Genomic DNA, 26,564 nt, shown 5'->3' with positions numbered 1-26,564 from the left:
TGATTTCAAACTGACAGGGTGGCATCTTTAATCAATGTTTTGTTGACAATATAGCAAGTTATGTTAGTTAAAATATCAGTTGTGTTGGGAGAGAATTTGGAACAACCAACATATACATACAAGTAAAACAACAACAACATAAAGAAAAAAAAGTATTCACAAACACTTTTTCATCCATTATGCACGATGCATTCACTCAGGACTACACACACACACGCACGCGCGCGCGCGCACACACATACACACACACACACAGAAGCTAAAAGCTTGGCAGTCACAAGAAACAGTCACACTGCCAGGTCAGACAAGCAGTTTTGGATATTCTTCTGTTGGTACAAAAATGGTCTTTCTGACAGTAATAATAATAATATCTAGTGTGGTCGTCTCCCTAACCTGCCCTCTCTGCTTTCAGTCAAACTACTTGTTTTATGTACAAGTGAGAAGGCAGTATGGCCGCATCGTTTGTAAATAAGGATATTTACTGCAATATCTCTGGCTTTTTTTTTGTTTGTTTCTCCTTTGTCATACAAAATAATATTTCTCTGAGGTAAGAACCGAGACAGTATCAAAATAGTAAAATTAAAATTTTACTAAATGCACCCCATGATTGGAAAAGAAAAGGAACTACCGTGTCATTACTCATTACAGTTGGAGAACAAAATGACGGATGACAGCAGCGACAGTTTGCAAAAGAACAGAAGGAAAATGAAAGAAATGGTGTTGTTTCAGCACGTGACCAGCTGTGGTCTTTACCGGGTGTTAACAGGATGGTCTGAGCTGGAGGAGAGAAACGGGAGGCGAGTGGCATCACGGGTTCTCTTCAAGGTCCTTCCTGAAAATCAAGTCGCCGAGGCTCTGAAAGCGAAAAGCGAAGCTGTTCAGGAGGAAACACTTAGCAGACTGTGGTAGTAACGGAAGCTGTGAAGCAGCTCGATGTGTGACAGGAGTCTGGGAATAAATGATCAGCAGGAGTTTTAGAAGTTTTAACAAGGCAGTGCAGCTCAGATATCAGCTGTGACGGCGTACTTCAGCCAAAAACATCTGCTCATGAAAACTAAGCGCAAAGTTGGGTGCAATTATTTTTGATACAGATTAATCTGTTGATCATTTTTTCTACTAATGAATGAGCTGTTCAACCAATAAAATGTCAGAAAACGGGGGAAAATGAGGGTGAATTCTATCAATTTTTCAGGGAGTCTCAGGATTTTAAGGAACGTTCCAGAGGTTCTTGGGCTTTGCAAGTGGGATCTATTAGCAGTGCACACTACCTCCATTTTCTAGGGTGATACTGGAGGCCAAAAGGTGAAGGACTGAAAGGAGAGGAGGGTTTGTTTCGGGAGGGTGGGGGTTTTGGGTAGTACGTGGGGGTTTAGCAGGACTGCACTCCTAGAAAATGTCAGAAAACGGAGGAAAATTTTGATCAGTCTTTCCCACAGCCCAAGATGGCATCCTCAAACTTGATGTTTTGTCCAAATATATTCAATTTTTAAGCCATACAGATTGAAAAAAAATAAAATATTCAAATTCAGAAAGCTGGAATCAAACTCAAAAGGATTAGCAAAATAGTTGAAAATGAATTTAATAGTCAATTTTAGCAGCTCTACTAAACAGAAAAGTATAGCCGAGGCTAATATGAATGTCATAAATATTACAGGAATAAATCCAAGCACTGCATGAAAAGTGTGATAGTAACCAAAGTCAGATGGATTGTGTTAGCTATGGATGTTTAAAATGGCCCTCTACAGCCTGGAAATCTTCTCTCCTGTGATGCCACCAGCTCCCCCCAGCTCCGCCACAGAAAAGTCCCTTCACTCTGAAAAGGCCAACTCAGCACCGAGACCCATCGCAACCTGGAAAACAGCAGCGACGCTCCGCTAAGACGCTCTGAATGGAAAGATAATTAACTCAGAGAAAGGCATTAGCGAGCGGGACCCCGTTTATAGGTAGACGATAAATTCAAACCAGCCGCACTCCGGCAGAAACACCTCTGTTCAAAGTTTCTCTGCTCTTCACGAGTTAAGGCAGTGATACTAAGGGCTGACCGGCAACTACGCTGATGCACGGTTGGTTAGTGTCAGAAAATTCGCCCCAAAGAGGACACACTCCTCCATCACCACCCGTCTGCCACAACGCTGCGTCTCCTCTCAGAATAAAAGGCCAGCAAAGTAAGAGTGTTCTCTATTCCCCCCCGCCCCCCGATCAACAAGCACATTTGCATAAAGGAATACTACACTGTCCTTTAAAAGGAAGGAAATGTCAGCACACATGCACACGAACACACACTCACATCGGAACCGACACTGAACGTACATTTCAACCCAGGAGCCACACACAGTATGTAATCTTTCCTAAACACATATATCATCTTCATTCCAGTGAAGATGATTTCTGCGATTTTTTTTTTTTTTTTTTTTTTTACATCTTCTCTTGGTCTTACACAGCATAGACTGAGCATTCATCATCATAAAGGTCCAATCCTGCCAAAAAAAACCCCCAAAAACCCAGACTGCGATCAAAAAATCTAATCTTCAGGACTCGGTTAACATTGAAAAAAAAGATTAAAATGAGATTTATCACAAAAGCTGGAACAATGTGCACGTATTTAATCAAACCTATCCAAAATTCAACAAATATTTAAAAGCCGACATGAAGAATGGACAAACTTTTACTTGGTGCGACTAAACTGGATTGGACCTTCATGATGTGAACACAACGTGGGCAACAGAATGGCGAGGAGATGATCTTCACACACCTTCAGAGATGCACCAATAACATTTTTGCTGGCGGAAAAGAGTACATAATATTCAGGTAGTACTTGTTAGATACTGGCCTTTTATAATTTGGCCCATAACTATTGATTTAAGCAAGAAATCTGAGGAAAATTAATCCCTTCATTACTCTTAGTTACAGTCTACGTATTTATGATCTTGTAAGCAAAATATAAACTGCTGTTTGCCAGTGTTATCAGTGCATCGCTATAGACCGCGATCATCATTTTCTTCCTTCACATAAAAGACGAAGCTAAGTAGATTCAGACATGTATTGGTTTCTAAACAGATCTGTACAGATTACAGGGGAACAGTCATTGGTGTGGGTGTGGCTTCGTATTTTCTTTCTGTCATGATCACTTGGACTCATCGTGGGTTCACTCTGCATGCAGCCGCCAGAAGCTCATTCAAAAAAAAAAAACAGAAAAACAAAAAAAACAACCTACAATCGTCTCTTTTGCTCGTGTGCCGGCGTGAAAAAGTCTGCCGACACACCGCCCGTCTGCAGCCAGCCAATCACAATCATTAAACTGTGATCCACTCTATCAGTGCAACATGTTGAAGTTGAATTTGGGGCAGCAGCACAAAGATGTGACTGCAGGTTTTAACATCATAATCGTGACTTGACTCCCTCTACCCATCTGTCATTTCTGTTGCTTTCCATACCTTCTCTTTCATGCCCTCCTCCCCTAACGCTGATGACATGTCTGCCGTTAATCTGAGGTGTGTGTTTCCAAATCCCTCATTCCCCACTCTGATGGAGAACCAACAAACAGCATTTTGGAAATGAGGGTGAATTCTATAATTTTTTCAGGGAGTCTCAGGATTTTAAGGAACTTTTCAAAGGTTCTCAGGCTTTGGAAGTGGGATCTATTAGCAGTGCACACTACCTCCATTTTCTAGTGTGATAGTGGAGGCCAAAAGGTGAAGGACTGAAAGGAGAGGAGGGTTTGTTTTGGGGGGGGAGTTGGATAGTATGTGGGGGTTTAGCAGGACTGCACTCAGTGCAGCAGCTCTTCAAGCTCACTCTCTTTGAGCTTAGCATTGTCTCTGACTTCGTCAAATGTGTACGTCTTCACAATCTTCCCGTTCTGGAAGACTGTGTGCAACAGGTCCTGGAAAGAAATAGAAAAACGAGTAGGGGGGAAGGAGGAGAAAAGAAACAAAAAATGTGAGAAGGTTAGTGTTGAAATTAATTTACTGGCACTGGACTAGAATGTATTTAAGTGTACAAAAGTGCTTGTGTGTTGTCCAGACTCAAAATTCATCTGTTCAAAATTATTTATTCTCTTTAACTGCCTCTTTCTTTGTGTATGTTTTTTTTTTATATCATTTTGTATGGTTTTTATCTGTTGTGTTGTATTTGTTTTTCCTGTAAAGTGAGCTTGAGTGTCAAGAAAGGCGCTTACAAATAAAATGTATTATTATTATTGTTGTTGTTGTTGTTGTTGTTGTTGTTGTGAGCACTGAACTCACCACGCCGTACTCCTCCAGGTCACCCTTGCCCTCCTCCAGGGTGACAAAGTCTCCACTCTGTGTCCGATGTAGAGACAGGCGACCTTTCTTTGACCTCTTGTTGGGGTCTGCCACTGGATCCTTGAACACATTGACCTGAACCACAGCACAGAAAACAATATTACATTTCAACGGAAAGACAACTTCAAATCATCGCACAATTACATAAAGTGAAAACAAACCAATCTGTACTATTTCATCTACAATCACATCTCACTTTAAGACAGAAGGTACTGCTAAACATAATATCTGCGTTTTTAAGAACAGTTTTTTAACGCTAGCATGTCAGTCCTCACCCCCAGTCCGTTAGTGACCACATAGCTGCATTTGAAGGAGCAGTTGAGCAGATCCCTGGTCAGTTTTTGCAGCAGAGCGCCTCCCGATCCAAACGCAATGTTCTCAATGGACCACTTGTGTTGCTTCATACCCTCCACTATCTGTGGAAAAATTTACATAATTAGTTGTTTACGCACGTCAGTCTGTCACTCAAAGCTGCCTCAAAACTACGACCATCTGGCGAGAGATACAACCGGTTGTTGGTGTGTTTATACCTCTTGCAGTGTGTTGATATCAACGCCATCTCCTTGTATGACTCTGATGTAAGGAGGGAGAACCTTGAAACCTTTAGAGTTCTCCTCTGTAGGAAACTTCTTACCCAGAATCTCCAAAACCTGGCAGCGGCAAAAGAAGAGAGGAAGGTGTACAGAGGTGAGGGTTAGTTTACTGGCTTGTTTTGAGATTCTAGACGAAAGACAAACCGCTCATGCTGCTGTACCTTCAGAACGGTATCGAGCGGGTTTCCTGAGTCCGGTCGAACAACCAGCGGGGCGTCTGCGCTGCGTGTCTCTATCAGCCCTCGTAGGTCTTCTCCCCAAATCTTCTCGCAGGCATTGTAGATGTCGTAGCTATCGCTGACTATGGATACGGGGACGCTGGGGAACTGCTTGATGATGTGCTCAAAGGCATCTTTTTCATGGTCCTTGCCCCACGCTGTGATGGTACTGCAGAGACAATAGCAGGGCAGGTTTAGATTTTCGAAATTGTACAATGATAAAAAAAAAAACCAAATCTGAAAATACAAGTTTCTACTGTTTCCTCAGAGGATATAAAATAACAGAACAGCCAGAATCTAGACATGCAGTGAAGAAATAGGAGATAGAAAATGCAGCAGAGAAGTGTAAATTAAAAACAAACCTAAACTTGGAACTAGTGGTGGGACACGATTTTAAAAATTAATCTAATTAATTACAGGCGTTGTAATTAATTAATCACGACAAATAGCAATGTTTGACACAATAAGTGAAGATTTTCAGTTCAAATAAATGTTGATTGATGACTGAATTGATGAAAAGACATATACGTGAACTTAAACAACAAAAATGTTTGTTTCATTTCTATTTATCTGCATTTGTCATCTGTCTACTACATTCACAGATTACTGCAAACTCAAAGTGCAATTATAGCGATTATATTCAACATCTTAAAACTTTTTGTGAATTCAAGCACTTTCAACGTCTTGAAAAGCGATCTATTATGGGATGGCTGCACCGTTAGCCGGTAGCAGGCCTGTCGAAGCTAACAGCAACATGTTTTGTATTCAGGATATACCGTCGGCTTGAAGTGCTGATAAGAAAACATTTGTTGCACAATTTGCACACAACCACGCTTTCATTGAAGCTGCCATCGGGAAGTTTTTTAAAAGAAAACTTTACGCCCAACAACCTCAATGTGGTCTCGTCTTCCTTCATCGTTCACCAAATTTTATTGTGCGTTGATGATGCCTTATTTTTTTTAAACGTGTTTTTTTCTGCAATTAATTGAAATTAACGCGTTAAAGTCCCAGCACAACTTTGAACATTTTAAACTTTGGGAAGGCAGCAAGTTGTGGAAAGAGCAAAATAATGGTGGCAAAAAATTTTTTAAGAGTTAGGTGAAATGTGATCACAAAATAAGGCCGAAGACAAGCATCACAAGAGAATGACCAAGTAATAATACCACAGATTGTCCAGGAGAGGGCAGTGCACTCCAGGTTTTAGACTGGGATGAGCTCAGAACTGATCCTAAAGGTTTAAACAGGTTGTTTCTGCCAGTTTAGATATCAGATTCATTTTAGGTTTAAAAAAAAAAAAAAAAAATAGAGCAAGAAAGTTAAATGATGGTGCAAAGAGGCCTCTTTTGTAGAGATGAAATGATCAGTCGCAACTGGAGCAAAGATGTATTGTTTAACTACATTCATTTAATATGTGCAGTATAATGCTGACGTTGTGGGAACTCTAGACTGTTATTAATCACCTAGTAGCATAAGGAAAGTGTCTGATCATTCTCTAATTCATTCATATTCACAGAGAAAGACCTCCAGTAACATAAAGAACAAGGAGCCCTGCAACAGATGGTCATGGCCCCTAGAGAACTCTGATCCCAGCATCCGGGAGTCAGTCTGGGTTTACATAATGAGGCAGAGAAATGAGACAAAATCCATGAATCTGTGGAAAGTTTCCTTCCAGATGCTTAAAGCAATACATCTACCATTTTAGAATAGCATTACTCTGAATGATGTTCATTCAACAAACATGTTAATCTCTGCAAACAGTAGTTTTAAAGTTGGACTGATCATTTAAACAAACCCCACATATTCAAGTGCTTCACATTTTAAGCATCTGGTAGTAATTGTTAGATGAGCAGCCAAGCAGGGTGCTGTTTGTGTTGTGTGATAATATGAGGCTAACGAAAATATGCAGGTCAGATCTTATGGATGTGGGCATTATATGGGAGTCGGTACTTTAAGGTGAACTGTCAGGTCAGATCAACATATTTTACACCAGGTTTGCTCAATTTACTGCCGTTTACGATGATCATTCTGTATTTTTTTCCACACTAATCACCTGTCAGATTAGCACCCTGTCTGTTTTAAAATATCTTCCTTACAAATGTAAGTGTAAATGCACCTGCATTATTCCAATTTCCTGACATTTTCCCTAAATTAAAACTGGCTCTGAACATAGTTTTGGATTCATGTGCTGCAGTTATGCTGGATCTGAGATTCCTGTCACATCTCCAATAAAGTTAAGCCATCTAGATTTTTTCTTTGGTTCAATTGCACCTGCTACCCACCAGAATACTGTGGAGTAAAACTGAGTAATCTGACAGTTTATTAAGAATAACATTAACTCAGAGAGACAGATTTGTTGTAAATTTCTACTTTTGATGCAACAACAGTCTCTTTGCAGTCTCTATTTACTACTACCTTGTCTGTCCAGATAGTAGTAAAAGTGTTTTATTGCGCTTCATAGGGCATTTCCATTCCACTGAAGGAGACTCAAAGTTTTGCACACAAGAGTTGTGAAGGTGATGCGCCTTTTCTTTAAAGTCAGCCCTCCCCCTTTCTCCCTCTCTCTCTTCCCTAAACGTTGGAATCAAAGTGGAATTTCACTGCGACTCCTCCCCCTGAGGTAGAAACGAAACCAATTTAGGAGGGAGGGGGGGCATTACATAACAGTTGCTATGACAACTCCTGCCACCATCCCACAATGCACCGGTGCAGGAAAGAAGGGTGCGCTGGAGCAGCAGTAACTGCCCTGGTGGCGAGGAAGCGGCATGTGTGCAGGAGAGCGAAACAGAAGGAGAGAATTATGAGTGTGTTCAGAATAAATGGATCAGCGCCATAAAACACCAGCGGGGACATGTGAGCGACATGTGAGCAAGAGCCAGGATAAAAACCCCTCACCTCAAGCCAATCACGGTCTCATTCAAGGAAATGAAATAGATGCACCGGATGATGAGTTCCAGGCCGGACAAGCTCTAATCAGGGGTAGCAAATTAACACCAACACCAGCCAAAATGCTGAGGAAATTCTCACTCTGGCTGATAAAATCCCTACATTAACAGCTTTGGCAGATAATTAGCTGTTATTTGGAGCATGTTTTCTACTCTGAAAATCTATTTGGCTTGCGGATGAAAAAGTTGGCATCCAAACGTGGATCTGAAATGGAGAATCTGTAACCCTGTCCTCTCTGGGAATATGTGAATACGTGGCTTATGCTGATAATTAACACTGTGCACAGGGATTTAGCCTCTCTGGGCGACATGTAATGCGTAAAGTTTCTGCAGACCTTAGAAGTCCCTTGAAAGGAGTGTGGGGCACGTTGGCAGACATCCATCATTACTTGGAGGTCTTGTACAACTTTCTAATAAATAAAGCAGGTGGTGAACCGCTGCCCCACATCACTCCGAAAACTGTCAGGTAACGCCAGAAAAGTAGGCCACATATTAAATAAATAAAAGCTTGAAAAGGAGAGTGCATGTGTGTCTACCTGTGCTCAGCAGCAGGGACTGAGAAGCCCGGCACTGGGTCCTTGGTGCCGTAGTATTTCTTAATGACTCCGATGCCAGCGACTGTGTCTGTGCCCTTGAAGTTGACGAGATGGGCGGAGGCTCCGATGCCTGCAGTCTGAACGAGGAAAACAGGTGGAGAGGTTATAGGCCATGATTTGTTTTAAACAGCATTAAAGCCACATTTTCTTCTTTGCAAAATTTTTAATTTCACAATGCCACTGTAACATAAAATAATGAAACAAAAACCTGACATACTAGCGTAATGGTGTTTTAAAAAAAAAATCAGTTTAAAATTTTGTGTTCAGGTTCGCCAACTTTGTCTCAAAAGCCTGCAAGATCTTTTCAGTATTAACCTGGTAAGACCAAAACACAGAAAAAAATAGAAAATCATATATATATATATATATATATATATATATATAAACGCAAATATATTTAAAAAATGAGTGAAAGAAATAAAATAAAAGATAATTTAATTTCTTTTATCTAAATTTATTCTTATATATTTTTAAAAAATTAAATATATATATATATGACATTTATTTGAAGTTTTTTATTTTTAAAACAAAAAATACACTATATAAACACACACACACACACATATATATATATATATTTTTTTTTTTAAGAAAATATGAGCAAAAGAAAACAATTTTTGTTTTATCTTTATTTTATGCCCATTTTATATATACATAAACTCAAATATAGAAAAAAATTACACACACACACAGTCTTAAATTTATGACATTTCATTTTTACTCACTTCATTCTACATGCCTCATCTAAAATAAATTGCCAAAACTAACCAGTTTCCTCTAACTAGACTCTGTTAAAAAAAATTTAAAAATTGTGCCCCCCGATGCAACAGCACGACCATTATTGACTCAGTTGAGACTGACAATCATGTGACAGAAATGAAGGGACTTTTCAGCTGAACTGCAGGCTGTGCAGCAGAGAGGAGACAAGTTAAAAATGCAAATGTATCTATAGTATGTAGTCACAATTTTTTCCCAACACCAGTAGAAGCTTGGAAAAATGTGGCTGGGATTTTTAAAATTTGGGTCAAATAAATAATCAAAGAAATTCAAGCTTCTTATTTTTCTCTTTTTATGATTTATAAAAATGAGATGTTTTTGTGTGTCTAATTTACAGGGAAGTTTTTTGGGACTGTGTATAAGCTTCTCAACGACAAGACAAAGAAGAGCACCTAAAGACAGAGTACTTATCTGTGTGCACATACTTGGCTAATGAGGCTGATTCTTTAATTTGCTTCATACCTCTTGTGAGGACACGCCTCTGTAGCCGAAGTCATGTAGCTTATACTCTAATCCCTCCAAGTTTCCAGAGGTCTCGAGGAGGTACTTGGCCAGGATCTTCTTCTGCTCTCTGGAGTTGGTCGCCACAGTGATGGGATACCAGATCTGAACCAGGATGGTCTGACGGGAAAAAACACAAAAACTATTTAGTTCAGTTCATTCAGGGTCACTTCTTCTAATTTGCTGCCAGCACTGGTGATAAGCTCGTCAAACAAGAAAACTGTATCATTTCCAAAGTAAGCAAACATTTCTGTGTCAGCGTTACTCACATTACTAAAATGACAAAAACTATTTGTTGGCGCGCTGTACAGACCTGTGAGCGTCTGGTCCAACGCTCCGCTTTGTGAATATTCAACTGGTACTAAAAGCCCAAACTAACAGGCTCAGTGGAATCAAAGCAGCTTGCTCATTCACAAAAGATTAATTCTGAGAAAACTACATTCCTCAATGCGTCTGGACCAGAGTCATAGATTTCAAATAAAAACAAGTGGCTTATCTGTGCTCATAAAAACCTGGGAAATTTAATGAATACACAATTTCCATGAAGCATAGACAACGTGTGTGTTGGTCTCCTTCGAAGCACTGTGTAGTCATGTTTATATTGCATTTTCAAAACTCAGTTTATCAAAGCACACATCATTAGGGGGATATTAAAATCAGAAAAAACTCAATAAATCACAATGTCACCAATCACTGAACTTCCGAGAAAGAGAAATCTAATCTAATATGGTTAATACTGAGTGATCAAATAATATGAAGCTAATATTATGCAATTACACACTGTGTTCTCTATTTTTAACAACACATATGAAGCTGTGTTTGCATAATACATTAGGAATGACCACTAAGTGCCGTGCAATGTGTGTCAAACCTCATTAATGGCAGACAAAGAGATCATGCATGACTAAAATTCAAAACACCAGGATGCAGGGCCCTGCCCCCTCCCCTACAGTGATTTAAAAGATAATGAGGGAGAAAAATCTAATCTGTGCAAACTTCCAGCTCCGACTCCTCGTTGACTTTGCCTTTTAACACTATACAGTGCGTTTCCACCCCACAACCCTGAGCTGGTCACATGCCTCCTGAGACTAATCAAAATATAAACCATAATATGGACTCATGTGACTGCCAGAGCAAGGCTAAAGTCCACACGCATGTGTTTGTGTGGCTGTCTTTGTGCATTCTTTGGAGCTTTACCTTAACCTTAACCTAATTCTAACCTATAACCTCCAGTCATCTCCAACGTCAACCCCTAAAACAGCCCTTTGAAGAGGGTAACAGAAGGTATAAAATTGCCAAAATGTTCCAAGGTCTATAACTCAAATTAGTCCTCACACAAAAAGAGAAATATCCCCTCTATCTTATCTACATGTTGACCTTTTCATGATACATTTATGTGACATTTAACACTATGAGTCTATAAATGCAGATTAACACTCAAAACCTCTAAAAGTTTACTTACTTCATCTGATCTGCAATTGTGCATTTCTGTTTAGCTCAATATCTCAATATAGGAGCTGAATTAAGATGATTGCAGCATTTCTTTATACGATTTCAGCTACTGTGAGACAGTTTGTAAGCAATAATGCCAGTAAAACCAGGCAGCAGTTCAGCAAAGACAACACCAAGCAGGAATGTGCATGCACAAGCACACAAAAAAAAACACACACTCTCTCACACACACACACACACACACACACACACACACACACGTGCCAACATAACTTCTCTGTCAATGTCCCAGAACAAAATGGAGGGAGATAAGCAACAAGTGAGAAGGGGATGAGGAAGGTGATAGGAACAGAAAGTGAAAAAAGAAAGTGATAGGGAGAGGAATGATAAAATGATGTGACAAATAGAAGAGGATGATTAACAGGAAGAAGGGACAATAGGAGCAAAGGGGACGGAGAGAAATGGAGGTTGAGTAAATGACGCAGCCCAAGGACACCAGGCTGGATGCTAATTTTACATCAGCCATCAAGAATGACCCTGTGTGTGTGCATGTGTGTTTGTGTGTATTTTTATCAGGCACGGCAACACACGAGGGGTGTGTACAGGCGTGTGTGTGTAGTGTAACCAAATTTATCAGAACAGTGTGTGTATGTGTTCTGTCACAGTGCTCTCAGCTGTGGGTGACCTATGTGAAAGCACTATTACATTCTTGAATTTGCCATTATATAGCGCACAATAACAGAAAATATGCATCGTTATTGGTCCAACTGTAATCAGCCTGCTAATGCTCCTAAAGAATCCTTTCTTTTTGCATCCATAGGCGAAAATAAAAAGCATATTGTTTCTGTTTAATCATATTCTAAGAAATCCCTGCATGATTAATCTGTGGGAGCAGCCAAACATGATATTTGTGAATGGGACCGACACGGTGAAAGAGAAACAGATACAGCGTGAGTGAAAGGCAGTGGCTAGAGACAGCCAGAGTGAAGATATTGCTCACGGTAAATGAATTCAGCGCTGCCGAGTCATTGCAGGCGGTCTGTTCATGCAGCATTAAGTTCATGAAATGTTTCTGATCTCGGGGACGGAGTCATACTGTGGATTAGCTCAAAGTAATAAAATGTGGTACCAAAAACTTCCAGAATCAGATCTACTTCTATTCTGGTGTGGTTTTAGAAATACAAAACACGTTTGTATGTTTTAAATAGTATCAATGTGACGAGACAATCGAGGAACTCGCACTCACTGAGATCACTTGAAATCTCTGCCAACATAGCAGAATGATTACAGGAATGGATTGCTCAATCTGCTGAGAAAATATTGCTGAAAATATTGATACTGCTCTCATATCTTTGTGGTGAATATGAAGCTACAGCTGTTTAGCTTAGCTTACCATTAAGATTGGAAACTGGAGGAAACAGGCAGCCTGCCTTTGTCAAAAGGTATCCAATTAATACAACTAATTTTATATATAATGTGTTTAAAAGTGGCTAAGAGGTGGATTTCCCTTCATACAGAGTTAGTCTAGCGCTTTCACTGTCTTCCTGTCTTTGTGCTGCTTGCTGTAGTGTCATTATGAACAGACACAAATGTGGTATCAGTATAAGAACCCAATGTATTAGTATCGGCATATATGTTGTCTGATAAACTCATTTGAAAACAACACAATGTAAAATGGCTTCATAGCTTCTCAGCTGAGTGGAGGCTAATGTGTTAGCATCAAAGCTCATATACATTATAATAATAATACATTTATTTATAAAGCACTTTCAGTCAAAGTGCTGTACATAGAGATAAAAACAACAGAAAAAGATAGCATTAAGAAGAGTCCAACCAATGACAACATTACATGTATAAATTAATCAGAATTAACAGTTTGATACGTTCTACAAACTGAACAACTCAATTAACAAAAGCTAAATTTTAAAAGTCTGTTTTTCGCCAGATATGTTGCAAGTTTCCCCTGAATGTTTTTAACAAAGGCGCTATTTATGCCTTGACTCAGCATTATCGAGGCATGAGTTACTATGTGATACATTAACAGTATCATTTCCAGTCAAGTTAACAGTCATTCTGGACTATAAAGTTTGTTGCTAAACTGTAAAATATCTCTTTATAGTTGCCTCAACTACCCAGTAGTGGCCGTGCTTTTATCAGTTAATCAATATGCTCATCTAGCCATCAGCAAGAAGATTAATTAGTGCATTTTCCAGAATTGCTGAGCCGTTCATTTGGAGAAAGTTTTCATCCAACAGTTTGGTGTTGGTGTCAGAAATATCACAACTCGTGTAACGCCAACCATACAGCACTGACAAATTAATAACTCATCAAAACACATAAGACTGGGAATTAAATCATTCACAGATGAACCTAATGTCCCCATTGTGTCTGTAAGTAAATTAAAATACTGAACGAATACAGCTGGCAAACACTTTTAACTCTGTTAATATTACATCCAGAGAGAAAGGGGTTGAATGAGGACTTGAATTATCGTATCACTTTGGGCCACCCGGCTCTCTGCCTTTTGTACTTTTGAACTTGTATGAATCACTTTGCTGCAGTTCCAGCACATATCTAATCAGCAATTAGGCAATAAGGCATGACAGGGATGTAATTCACTCAGATTTAGGAAGCAGTAAGAGGTGTCACCGGACATGCTGCCAAAGCTAAAAAACTTAATGGTTTTTATATAACTATTAACTCACTGTGGTAATAAATAGGGTATAAATGTTGCATATATCTTGTGTCTTTAATCAATAATCAAATTAAGTTAATCATTAAATCCCACTGATATGCCTCGCAGAGTAGTTTTAGTAGCAACATGAGGGGCACATAAAATTTTAACAGCTATATGAGGGCCTCTGGGTAAGAGATTTATAAAGGCTTTTAACATTATAGAGCTAATACACAACTGATAGTGGTCTGGTGATTTAACACTGCACTTTAAAAGGCAGCAAACTCACAAGAGACAGAATTAAAAAAGAGGAATGGTCACAATAGACTGTTTTGCTTCAGATTACACTCAAGAAAATAACACCTCAAGCCTAGAGAGACTCCAACTGAATAATACATATCATGTTTTGACCCTGAGGGAAGCGACCCGTCCCTCTATCTATTCTGAACAAACAAAACAAACCTACCTCCACCCAGTTAGTGAGCCAGTAGCATTCAGGGTCTGTGCTCTCCACAGTGAACAAAACATTGCCGCGAGGAATGACGCTCCCCTCTGGAACTGCCTTGATTTCAATGGGCAGGTGTCCGTTGTATTTCTGTAAAACACAAAGAAAGAAGTATAAATATCTCAGTTGAAATCACATTTGCATTGTCACAGTATCTTCTATGTTGCTTGTACAGAGTTGTCATTTTTATTTTTATTTAAATTACTTGCAAAAGGTGACTAAAGGGACACATTTGGCAGTAACAGTTTCTGGAACTTCAGATGTATAAATAAATATGCGTCACACCTGGTGCAACCTGGAGATTGACTGAAATTATGCAAAATATGCACATTTTAAACCTGGTGTGAAGTACATTTCCTGAATTTCTGAGGCATTTCTCACCAATAACAAGCAGATACATGCCACTAACAAAAGCTGAGCGACATTTGTATGCTGGAGGTGGGCCTTGTGATCGCTTGTTTTAACGATTATTAACATGAAATACAGTGATTTGCAAAAAGAAACAACGCTACCAGAGTGAGCTCTGATTAAGCAATGTGACAAGAGATGACAGAGATGAGTGACAATAAATCAGATGTTATTAACGCTTCTACTCACTCGAGAAAATACTTTGTCAGTGCAGAGAGCTGTGCTCTCTCCAAGGTGCTGAAACTGTACCTCTCAATAACTAGACAAAAAGTATGAGCGTTTTCTTGGATGTATAAATCAACTGTAATTCACTAATAAGTGCCTAATCTGACTTGTATCCTCAGAGTTTACTAGTTATGTCCTTTACTCTTATGGAAGACAGCGCAGAATTGGTTCAGAATTGCGTTATTTTTGATGTAAGCTTTAATTAAACATCAAGAAAATGTTCTTTTAATTAAGCATATAGACTTTAAACCATCACAACGTTTCTAAAAATGTCTACACCTCTGTTTTGTGTATTCTTGGCAGCACTTCACTCTTTTGCTGATGAGTTTTTATCCATCAAAAGTTGTCGTAAACTCATCCGACAAAGTAAATCTGCCAGTAATGAAATGGCAAGTTTGTCCTGTTTTCTAATAACACACTGTATGCCCTGTGGATGTTTGAGACAAACCTGAAGCCTCTCTCTTAAGAAACATCGCCTTCAGAATGTTTCCTGTTCAAACATTAGCATGTACCGACACGTGTATATGTATACTCTCATACCTCCTGACAACCTCCAGCTTTTTGTTCAGTAATCCCGCAGTGACTCTAACCTTCATGGAATCTAGTCATAAATATGCATAAATACTACTCTGTTCAACTGCAAGGCATTACCAGGACAAAATAAAGAGTGTATTTCTGGGCACTTTCAGCTTACCTCCAAAATGTAAGTCCACCCCTTCTCATTAAAAACATCATCCTGGAAGTGTTCTCTGTATACCTCCTTTGCCTCCTGAATCTTCTCTGGAGTCACTACCTTTCCTGGAGGGGAGGAAGGAGAAGGAAGGGAGGAGTTGGGGAAGTAGGCCATAGAAGAAAGCAGAAGAGGATGCAGAGTGAGATGTTGGAGAAACATACTGGAAGGCATAAAGGTGCTACTCTACTGTCCACAACTTTAATTAAAGGCTTCCTGTGTACAGAGACAAAGCACCTTTGTTCAAGTTTGTTGACTAACTCGTCTCAAGTTTGACTAATTTCTAGACCATGGAATCCACAACTGGGAAAAGTATATGTAAATATAGGTGAAAATTCATGTATTTGAGTTCTTGAGTAAGGTTACATAAGTAGATTAATCATTTGTTCCTGTCTGTACTCCCTCAGAGGGGAAATCTGCAGTGTTACTATCCCCTTTGCCACTGTAACACTGCAAATTTCCCCACTGTGGGATTAATAAAGGCTTATTGTATTGTTTTCCTCTGGTTCTGGACTTTATGCTAAGCTACTTCATGCCATTGTTTCATCTGAGTCTCTGGAAGAATGCAAAAACAGTAAGAGAGTATCTGAAAATTCGAAACTTTTAAATACTGTCTATTAACATTTTTCAAAAGTGTAACTAACTTTGGTCATTAAAAGCCAGAAGTACTTGCTAAATCAGGATTAAATCTTTTTTTTTTTCTTTTTAAATGTAACACTATAAAGGTAAAACTCTATGCCTACTATGCCTAATAAGATTTTGGTTAACAAAAGTTCTGCATTCACTATCACTTTGACTCTTCCCTTTGTCCAGAAAATGATGAAACACACTTTAGCTTCTGTAAGTTCAAGGATCAGGGACATATCTCTAATAGTGTCCTGATCACTGAGCTGCGAGGGATGCTTTGCACAGACAGCTGGCCTTTCTCCTTCAGACGGTGAAAGAGCAGCTGTGCTTTTGTCTCGGCTCTCCCTGTTCTCCCTGGCACTCTTCCCCCGCACCTCTGCTACCACACCATGAAATCCTCTTAAGAGACCCGAGAGAAAGATGCATTCTTTCGACTCTTTTCTCTCTTCTCTGTCTCTCCTGCTCTCTCAGGATCGACATCAAGTAACGTGAACATCAAAACCTTTACCGGCTCCAGTTAATTAGGGCAGAGAGAGAGATTTCGTGTGCAGTACATTTTGTCTTGCTTACAGTTTGTTTTTGTTTACGTTTTCCCTACCCAACACTGGTTTCTTTGTTTGGGGCTCTGTACGGTCTAATCAATATGAAGCACACTGTAACCTTGTGGCTTTTTAAGTGAATTCAAGAACTGTTGCTGTGGGCCTTAATAGCAAGCACCCGCCCTGCTGAAGTGTCCTTGAGCAATGCAATGAACCTTGAATAGCTTAAGGCATGCTGACCCTGCTCGCTGACCTTGCACTGAACAGGGAAGAGCCAAAGGATTCAGAGCTCCCACAGAGACTAATAAAGTATCATAAAAGGATGTGAAAAGTTTGGAGTGTTGACTTTTTAGCTACATGTACTTCGGGTTTACTTATCTAAGCAAAAAAAATCTTTTGATTTACAGGTTATACTGTCACGTACAGAGCTCATTTCATTAAATAAAAGCAAAAGTTAAGCCATCCAGGTATTGGAATGCTACCCCTTATTTGCTTTGTCAAGCTTTTATTGACACAAATGATAGTGAAGTCGGTGGCCAAGCTGCAAAGTCATGCAGTCTGGCAGCCGATACAACCTCACTGGGTTGGAGGCCACTTCTAATCTGCATAGCATAATGCAACTGTAAACCAAAACTTACCTTTTAGGTATTTGTGGAGGATGTACTGTAGGCCGTAAAAGACGGTTTTGTCATATTTGACTTTTCGGCTTTTGGTGGGATCTGTCCTCTTCTCGCGGCACTCGAAGTAGGAGTACACTTTACTCGTGTTGGGGGGATACTGTTTGTAATGCGTTACCTGCCGAGACAGAACACAAGACAAAAGAACGATATAATAAATGCGCAGCTGAATCAGAGAAATACATAACATTGATGGTATTAAAATAAGACAACATCATATTGCTAAGCTGCAGACTCAGCTTAAAAGTGGAAAAAGTTGGCTGGTGCCTTCCATGACCCGTTTAGCTCCACAATAAGCAACTCTCATCGACGTAGCCACTATTCTCAGCATCATGATTAATGAGCAAAGTCATAATTTTGACTCTGCCCTCACTGATCTGTCTTTACCTCGATGTATTAAAGGAACTGAGCTTGCAATGTCCACCGTGAGCCTCATTTATTAGCTGGTCAGCAGGCTAAAAAAATGCATAATTACTGAGTAAGTTACAAAACTTGTGCACACACTTTTTTTTTTTTACATACACTACAGGACAAAAGCTTGGAAGCAACTTCAAGTTTCTGCTCACAATGTCTTTCTTAGCAAAATAATAAAAAACCGTATGAATTATATGGATTTTGGGATGTATTTACTGCATAATCAGATTTTGCTTTCATTGATATACACCTTTTTCCTCAAATTACCTTTAGGTATACACTGATGTTACCAGGCAATTTCTGAATAAATGTTAACAAAAGGAAAGAAGGGACTGGTCTTAGAATTGAGAAGGTTTACAAGAGAATTTCAGTGCAAAGGTAAAAAACAAATCGCAGTCTGCATTATTCACTTTAGCTCTTTGGCTTTTGAGAATTTGCATACAAAAATCCCAATAAATCTCAACATATCTCTATAACTATCAAATAAATGGCTAGAAAGAAACAGCTGAGCAAAGAAACAAGAATATTCATACAAATATCTGATAATTATAGTAAAAATGTATTCCTTTTCAGTGACTCTTTATAGAATAATCATGTTTATTTTGCTGCAAAGTATACCAATGGAACTGTGATCTCTTTTGTGCACAAATTGCTTCCAAACTTTTGGCCTGTAGTGTACATAAATCAGTAAAAGGTTGGATTTGGGGTGAAGAGATGATATTTTCAGTCATGCAGCTCTAGTGGTATTTTGGCATTTCTAAACAGGAGGAATTGGACTTGCTATGCACTCAAAGTTTCACAATGCACGGTGTAAAAACCCAGAACTGTGGAACTGACGAAACCTCTTACACAAGTGCTGAAACGCCTTTAAAATAGCACTGCAAGTTTAGTTTTCAAATACTTAGTCTACACAAAGTCCAACCAAACATCCCACGTATTCATTTTTGTTTGATTGCTTGGCAATTTTGGGATTGCAGAGGTAAGAATATACGATTTTCAAAACAGCAAATCACATTTTCTTTCACAGAAATGAAGAACTCAGTGAAGACATCCATTCGAGGTCATGACCTAAAGTTTATGGTGCACAGCCACCGTGGTATTTTATCTATGATTATAGCAAACAATCCGGTTCGACAAAAGAGCCATCAGTCTACTGCGTCACAGCAGAAAATCCAGCCTTAAAATGTCACAATCAGGGTGAGACGTGCCAAATGTTTCCCCACACAACCACGTTCTCTATTATTCTACTGCTGTCATTATTCAGAAAATACCAGTCTGGAGTTTTGTGTGTGTGAGTTCCTACAGAACTACTGCAGTCTGACTGTTGCCAGGACATTTCAAATGAGGATTGTGCAATCAAGTAAACAGTTTGAGACATGCCCAGGCATGCTGAGTGTGAATATACCTTTAAGATACACTCTCAAAAAAAAAGAAGAGAAGACACGATGTCAGCTGGCAGTCGTCCGACCATCAATTAAATGCAAAATGATTGCAGGGATTTCCACAGAGTACATTGGGGCATTTGAGGATTTAACCCTCATCACAGTACCACAGTATCCACTGAACTCGTCCATCATGGAGCTGAAGAGATGAAGACTATGCAGGACTCAGCTGCGGCTTAATAGGCTGTCTTTTTACCCTTCGTAGCAACCGTAAGCAACCGTAGCCACAATAAATTGTTATGGGATAGTCTTAAACGCTAAAACATAGCACAACTAATGAACAGTCATTACATCAGGCAAATTACTTTAACATCTAACCAAAGTTTGTTGCCGTTAGCCAACATCAGTCACCAAAGACTACTGGTCTGGACCTGTACATATTGTATAAACTACGAATAAACCAATTATTAGCTCATTATTGTGCGTTTTTCAGATTATTGGTATCTTTATTTTACAAAAGTGATTCATAGTAAAATAAATTTGTTAAAGAATGCAGGAATAATAGCCGATTAATATTGAAGTATACATTTTCTTTTAATTAAACATAAATCCAACCTGAAATTAACATATTTCAACTAAATTTGTGTTGTATTTTTCCTCCGAATATCAGTTATTTCTCTTCTTGATGACTAATAATGTGCATTGGCCATAAAAAACTCATGTCAATGTGCCCCTATTATTAAGCTAGAAAGAACACAAGTGTTTATCAGTTCTTGAGAAAGCATGAAATGTTGAAACATTTCCCTCCAGGGTAAAGGAAGTATTTACCAACATCTTCATTTGGCTACGACCTTGGGAAAAAAACTCCCACTGTAAATTCATAAAGGTCACGTATGAACCACATGTTTAATTACCTGCAATGTTCTCCAAAAAGGGTGAGATCACAACAAGACTTTTATACATGCAGGGAGCAACAAAACGACTCCTCACTCACAGTTTGTACAGAAGAGATAAATGTCAATGAACTGCTCAGTTTCTTTGACCCCTGACTGTGTCCTTTCCTCTGGGCTTTTGAGTACTCAAAATAGAGTCAAGACACTCAACATGACACTGGGCCAAACCACGTGTGTGTGAATTCGCTGGCACACATGCCGATGTATACACATAAACACCGTTTTAAAATCACAAGGCACACCGGCAATACCTCTCTATTATCACCCCAGAAGATTATCCAGTTATCATCCAATATAACCGTATAACGAGTCGCCAGCTGTCAGCTAATAAAACAGAAATGTGTATCTGATTATAAAACATAGATTTTATTATAACGGATGTCTGCACATTTTAATCACAAATTCGGCTCTATTGAAAGGGTTCATCAATCAGTGAATTTTGACAGCTGTACGTTTTAGAAAAAATGCCAAATCTTTGGAGGTTGTAGCTTCTTAAAAGGCAGGATTTCAGAATTCTTCTTTGCCACACATGACAGTAATCTCATTATCTTTGGGTTGTGGATCAATGGTAACACAAAAGAAGATGGCTGAAGGCGACGTCACAGTTTGTTATCTAGTGCTGACATGTTTTCTGTGAAAACTACTGAAATATTAAACCAACTTCCTCCTTTTGCCTGCATTATAAAACTAATAGAAAGTGTAACCTGATATGTCAAATTACTTGGAAACCAAAACACTGACAATGTCCCATATGGGTATAGAAAGTTCAAGTAGAGCCAGTTTGCCACTTTAAACAGCAGGTTATTCCTCTGTTGCATTTTTAAGACTGACCAGGAGACGTTCGTGGACACACAGAAATCCTAAATCTGCCACCAGAAACAACATTTCCAGGTATTGCCTCTCTTTACAAATATCACCACATCTAAAGCCAGCAGCAGGAGCAGTACAGTATTGTTGAGTACAGTGCTGAATGGGACCATCCCACTACATAAATGTCACCGGTTCAACCCTCTTTGTAGTCGGTCCCGCTATTTGAAAATGCTTTCTTCCCACTAAACCCTGAACCATTACCTACTTGCTCACTGTAATTCTCTCTGGATTTAAGGATCAGAAAAATGTCATGTCACGTAAATGCGGTCATGTGGCAACCAACTCGTGTCGCGGTATTCTTTTAAAAATCTGTGTAAACAATGACTTACTGTACACCTCCGCCCTGTAGTATGTTTAAATTTGACAGATATTCACATTAACAATGGGCCATGTGTGCATGTGTGTGTTTCCAGACAATAGACAAGCTTGGCTTTGGGGCAGAGCTTCGCTTTTCAATTCAAACAGACAAAAGACAAAGGCATTCAGGTGCAGTTTGTTTTATGTCCTGCGAACAAAGTGTGATGCCTTCACTCAGGCCGCGAGTCCATCAAGCGTTTTCCCAGCAATACCCCTTCTCTCTTTACAGAGGTCATCACGCAGTCATGCACAGACAAGATAAACACATATGAGCCACTTTCAATGAAAAAACACTGCACACCCAAACACGCAATAGAGACAGATGTGGCGGCATTTGTGAATTTAGCACACTATGTAAGAGTTCAGACAACTGTTTACCTTTTGCGTGACTAAAAGGGACAATAATACTAATTTTAGCCTAGTGGGGCAAAGTCAAAGCAACTTGCCTGGCAAAGACGAAACACGAAATTCAATCCAAGTTGTCTTTACTGTCATTTAGCAAACGCTTGCTGCATCACTTGAGCTTTTAACTACACTGACTTGACTAGAAGGGCATTTTCCCTGGATGACATTGGACGTGTCGCTACAAGAAACAGCTGCAAACTTTTCTGTTTGCCAAGTGAAGCACTTAAGAAGCCTTTTGGGAAAAGAGGCTCAACACAACAAAAATAATTACTGAGGGATAAAAAGAAATGCAAGAAAATCCTGCTGTCTTTAAAGGGAAACTGTTACCTGCTATCAACTAAATTCTGCTGTTTTGGAGCTTAAAAAGAGCAGTGACTTGACAATTTTAAAATCAGTTGGACATTGTAGCTGCTCTTTTTAGTCATGCATGCATAATTTTGGAATTATATAATCAAATATGTTTCTATACTTTATGTTTTCTCTTGCACCAAACTAATAAGAAAATTCTGATTATTTCAAATTAAGTTGACACACTTCAGATAAACAAAAAAAATAGCTTTAAAACTAAAATCGGTTATATCAGGACTAATTTTCACAGTTTGACTATTTTTTGTAAGTCAATTGAGATGCAATACATCTGATTTAATTTGATGAAGTAATTTATATTTACATTTGTCTTATTTTTTAAGTTTAGTGCTTAGACTGTATCTGAGTGCCAAAATGAAACTGAAGTTATGACTTGCGGTGAGGCAACACTAACAGCTTGGGTAATAAATTTTCACTTCTCATCCAGCTGGTTTTTGGTTCCTTGTAAACCCACAACAGCTCCTTTTCATTAATCACCTCACTCCACAACCACTTATGACTAATCAGCATCGCAACTAACATCACTGATGTGCTCACAGCTCATAGTATCAGCTGTTCATAATCAGAAAAATACAAAACTGAAACCAAAACTAGTCTTTTCCAAGGAACAGAAACCAGAATTCTTACTGAGCCTTGGGAACATATAAACTAAAATCCTTGAGTTGAAATCACAAATACAAAACAGTTATTCTGTGAAACAATGGAACTAAAAATACATAAGTAAAAGACTATCTTTACAATTTAAGGAGATTTTAAGGGAATGTTCTTGGAGTATTCTTGGCTAGATTTATGCTCTGCATGAGCAGCTCCATTACATGATAATGCAGCTGTCATAAATACGAATATAGATATATGTAAAAAGACCTTAGTTGAAAAACCTCACACACTCTGTGTCTGGCTGGGAATCAAAAAGAATGCATTACTAGACACAGGTTCATTAAAATACACTTGTAGGGCTCTCTGTTAAGCAGTCTAGTATATAAATACTGAATTAATCCATACCTTCTGCAATCCAGTTTGGCCTTTCAACACGATAAAACTCATTATTAATATTTATGTACAATAGACATGCGGTGGAAAGTAAAACATACTAGCTTTACATCAAAATACATCTGATTGCCTCAATAATTACCTTATTAAATAACAAGTAATAGTCAATAAACTGATAGGATAACTAGTTTATCATAACAGAAAAAAGCAAAGGTTGCATGAGGTCATTTGATATGCGCCATTTTATATGTACGCAAGAACAATATTTGTAGTTTGATTATATTATAGTGCCTCTTAAATACATCATTGATTATTATTATTATTATTATTATTATTATTATTATTAAGCTTATTACTGCTTCGTTTATACTAATAATTAAAAATCTACCGTCCAGTTATATGATCTCAGTCTTAGTTATGCGTAATTTGTCTTCAAAAGTCCGGCTTTGCTGGTCTCCACAACTACCTCCCTCTTCTTTCCTGTATTTTTTTTTTCTTTCTGTCCCACCATCAGCATCACTGAATGCTGTCACATGACTGCTCGACACGGCAACTGGTCTGGCAACAGTCCCAGCAACCACTTGCTTACATGCGATAAATCATTACAGCAAGTGCATTTCTTCTCTGTTTACACTGCTAGTTAGCTTGTCGTTACATTTTCCTTTACTCCAGTGCTCAAAGCCTGTATTTAATTGCGAAACTTCGCACATAGGCCCCGAGGGTGTGAATTCAATGTAAGACTTTTGACCCAGGTAGCTAGGAGCCGATGGTCTCGGTCTCATTTTAACTTTCAGTTTTGATTTCTCTAAAGTCATGCCTGCTGGTCGCAGTTAGCTCTATGTTAGCTAAGGCTACACCTGGCTGATATGGCTCAGTCTTTGCCCCATGTGCCGTTCACCGGGACATCCACAGCAGCACTTGCTAGCTAGTGGCTAATACTAGCTTTTTTATATCAAGCCCCTCTATCTCCCTCCTGCGCTCACCGTGAGCTAGCTAGCTAATTCGGCTAGCTGTGACTAGCAAAGCCGGCGGACGATTGGCGCCGTAACACCAGCGCTGCTAGCCGTGAGTTCGCTAGCTCACACAGGGATGCTCGCTTTCTGAATTTGGTACCCCGTCTCCGCTCCACCAGTCCTCTCCTCCTCCTCCAGCCCCATTCGGCCTGCGGTGAACCAGCGGAGACCGGCCACACACAGCACCAGTGATGGCCTTGGGACTGGTGATGAAACCACCTTGACTTTATCAATTTTCATTCCTCCCCGCTGCCCTCCTCCCAGCCCGCCCTCCGACTCCAACCGCCGCCGGTAGCTTACCTTGTACGAATCGGTCGCTAACAGTATGTTGAAGTCGGCGCCTCTGTGCTCCATCTTTCCCCCCTCGGTTTGAGTCAGTCGCAGCTGTCAGTCTGTTATGTTACGCGCCGTGCTGCCGGAGACTCCAGCCTGGTTGTGGAGCTGCTCGGGGGGAAGGACGAGCGGAGAAAACCGGGCGGGGGAAGGGGCGGGCGGACCATCGTCACCAAAATTCCGGCGTCCTTCGGCTATATTCGGAGGCACTCGGCTAAATTGTGCCGTCAGCCAATCAGCTAACGCGGCTGAAGCAAAGATCGTGTATAATAACGAAGAAGAATCATTTCACACTGAGGCCAAGATACCAAAAGGACAATGCGTTTATTTTTGGTATTTCTACACATCATTATGAAACCTTACCCAAAACTGTATTACCAACTCTTCAAAATACAAATATATTAATAATAATATAATCAGATTTTAAAAATTTGCTATTACCGGGTCAATGTGACTAATGTTTACTTTTGTATCATATATATTTTACATAATGATAAAATCCTTACCCGTTCAAATGCAACATTACTTAACTACATAAGTATAATTCTCAGTATTACTTATCTATTCCAGTTTTATTTTAGCATAGTTATTTTTATTTCCAGCAATGCTTCGTACTTATGTTGCTTTTCTATTGGGACTACTTTTATTCTGATGTTACTGTAATTTTTCTGAATATCTGACACAAGGATTGCCTTTGGGATAAATAAAGTTCTATCTTATCTGAGCTTAACTGAATAACTAATTCTTTAAAATCTAATATTTTTTCCTTCTACCATGTCATTTGTCTATTTTACATGTATTTACTTACACTTATTGTTAAAAAGCAACAATCGAACACTGAAAGAAGACCATAAAAAAAGACTGCAAAACATTAAAAATGGCAATAACAAAGCCCAAAAAATAAGACATAAAATATAGGCCTTTTTGCGCAAATGGGGTTTGTTTTGAGCCAAGGCTGTGGAACGTTTAACAGCAGATGATTTTCTGATTTTAGGGGTTAAGGTGCAGCAGCCAGACCATGGAGAAATTTAAAAGTATTCAAAAAAATCTGAAATTGAAATTACACTCAGTTTATATATATACATAATAATAACAATAATTCTCATTACATTCACTTTAAAAGATTATTTATTATTGCAAACATTGCTACAAAGAATTTGCCTAAACTTTTGCCTAAATACTGTGTGCTAAATGTTGTGTGCTACCAGACAGGATTTCATTGTAAACCCGAGAATAAAAACAAACGCAGACAGTTTACGAGCACAGCTGGAGCCTTTTGGAGCTTATTTAATGGTTAATGATTTTACAGCACCATTAAATATTACATTTGCCGCCGAGGATGTTCAGTCTGTTGGCGTAAGAGTGGAAGCTCTGTGCTTCATTTACCTCTCCATGAAAGGATGTACACCCTTATATGCAGTTTTAAAGCTCAGCAGATGGCGGCAGTGTTGGTCATCAAATACTCTTGTAACAATAATACGTGCATTTATACATACATGTACATATTCACACTGTTTTCAAGGTGTTACTGCAAATGAATGGAAGCACTTAAAGTCTTGCAACCAACATAGATGTTTTCATTCATTCTAGCTAACCTCTGGACAGTGTTGAAGTTTAAGCCCATGCAACAATCAAAATCATAAAAGTTAACTTCAAATGGAGGTAAACTAAACTAGCAGAAATGTGACAGCTGCTGATGAACCTCAGTCTGTG

General features: G+C 39.1%; 1 protein-coding gene across 1 annotated transcript; it reads right to left on the bottom strand.

The window, feature by feature from the left end:
- nampt1 (nicotinamide phosphoribosyltransferase 1) lies at window positions 1-24,976 on the bottom strand. Its single transcript, XM_023285794.3, has 11 exons — window positions 24,819-24,976; window positions 17,730-17,886; window positions 15,890-15,993; window positions 14,524-14,652; window positions 9,893-10,051; window positions 8,594-8,730; window positions 5,059-5,284; window positions 4,835-4,954; window positions 4,580-4,720; window positions 4,245-4,379; window positions 1-3,883 (listed from the first exon to the last, which is right to left on the bottom strand). Exons 1-11 carry the CDS (start codon window positions 24,870-24,872, stop codon window positions 3,770-3,772), a joined length of 1,476 nt encoding a protein of 491 aa, XP_023141562.1. The 5' UTR covers window positions 24,873-24,976; the 3' UTR covers window positions 1-3,769.
- Between the last annotated feature and the right edge of the window lie 1,588 nt (window positions 24,977-26,564).

This window comes from Amphiprion ocellaris, chromosome 21, assembly GCF_022539595.1.
Source record: "Amphiprion ocellaris isolate individual 3 ecotype Okinawa chromosome 21, ASM2253959v1, whole genome shotgun sequence".
Classification (NCBI taxonomy): domain Eukaryota; kingdom Metazoa; phylum Chordata; class Actinopteri; family Pomacentridae; genus Amphiprion; species Amphiprion ocellaris.
The sequence above is the reverse complement of the archived record's forward strand: the minus strand, read 5'-3'. Positions and strand labels throughout refer to the sequence as shown.

Coding starts and splice junctions, on each gene's coding strand:
- nampt1 (XM_023285794.3), bottom strand. CDS start 24,872: ATGGAGCACAGAGGCGCCGACTTCAACATACTGTTAGCGACCGATTCG. Junction 10,052..14,523: donor GGCTCACTAACTGGGTGGAG/GTAGGTTTGTTT, acceptor TTTTCCCGTCAG/ACCATCCTGGTTCAGATCTG. Junction 4,380..4,579: donor TGGTCACTAACGGACTGGGG/GTGAGGACTGAC, acceptor GCTGTGGTTCAG/GTCAATGTGTTCAAGGATCC.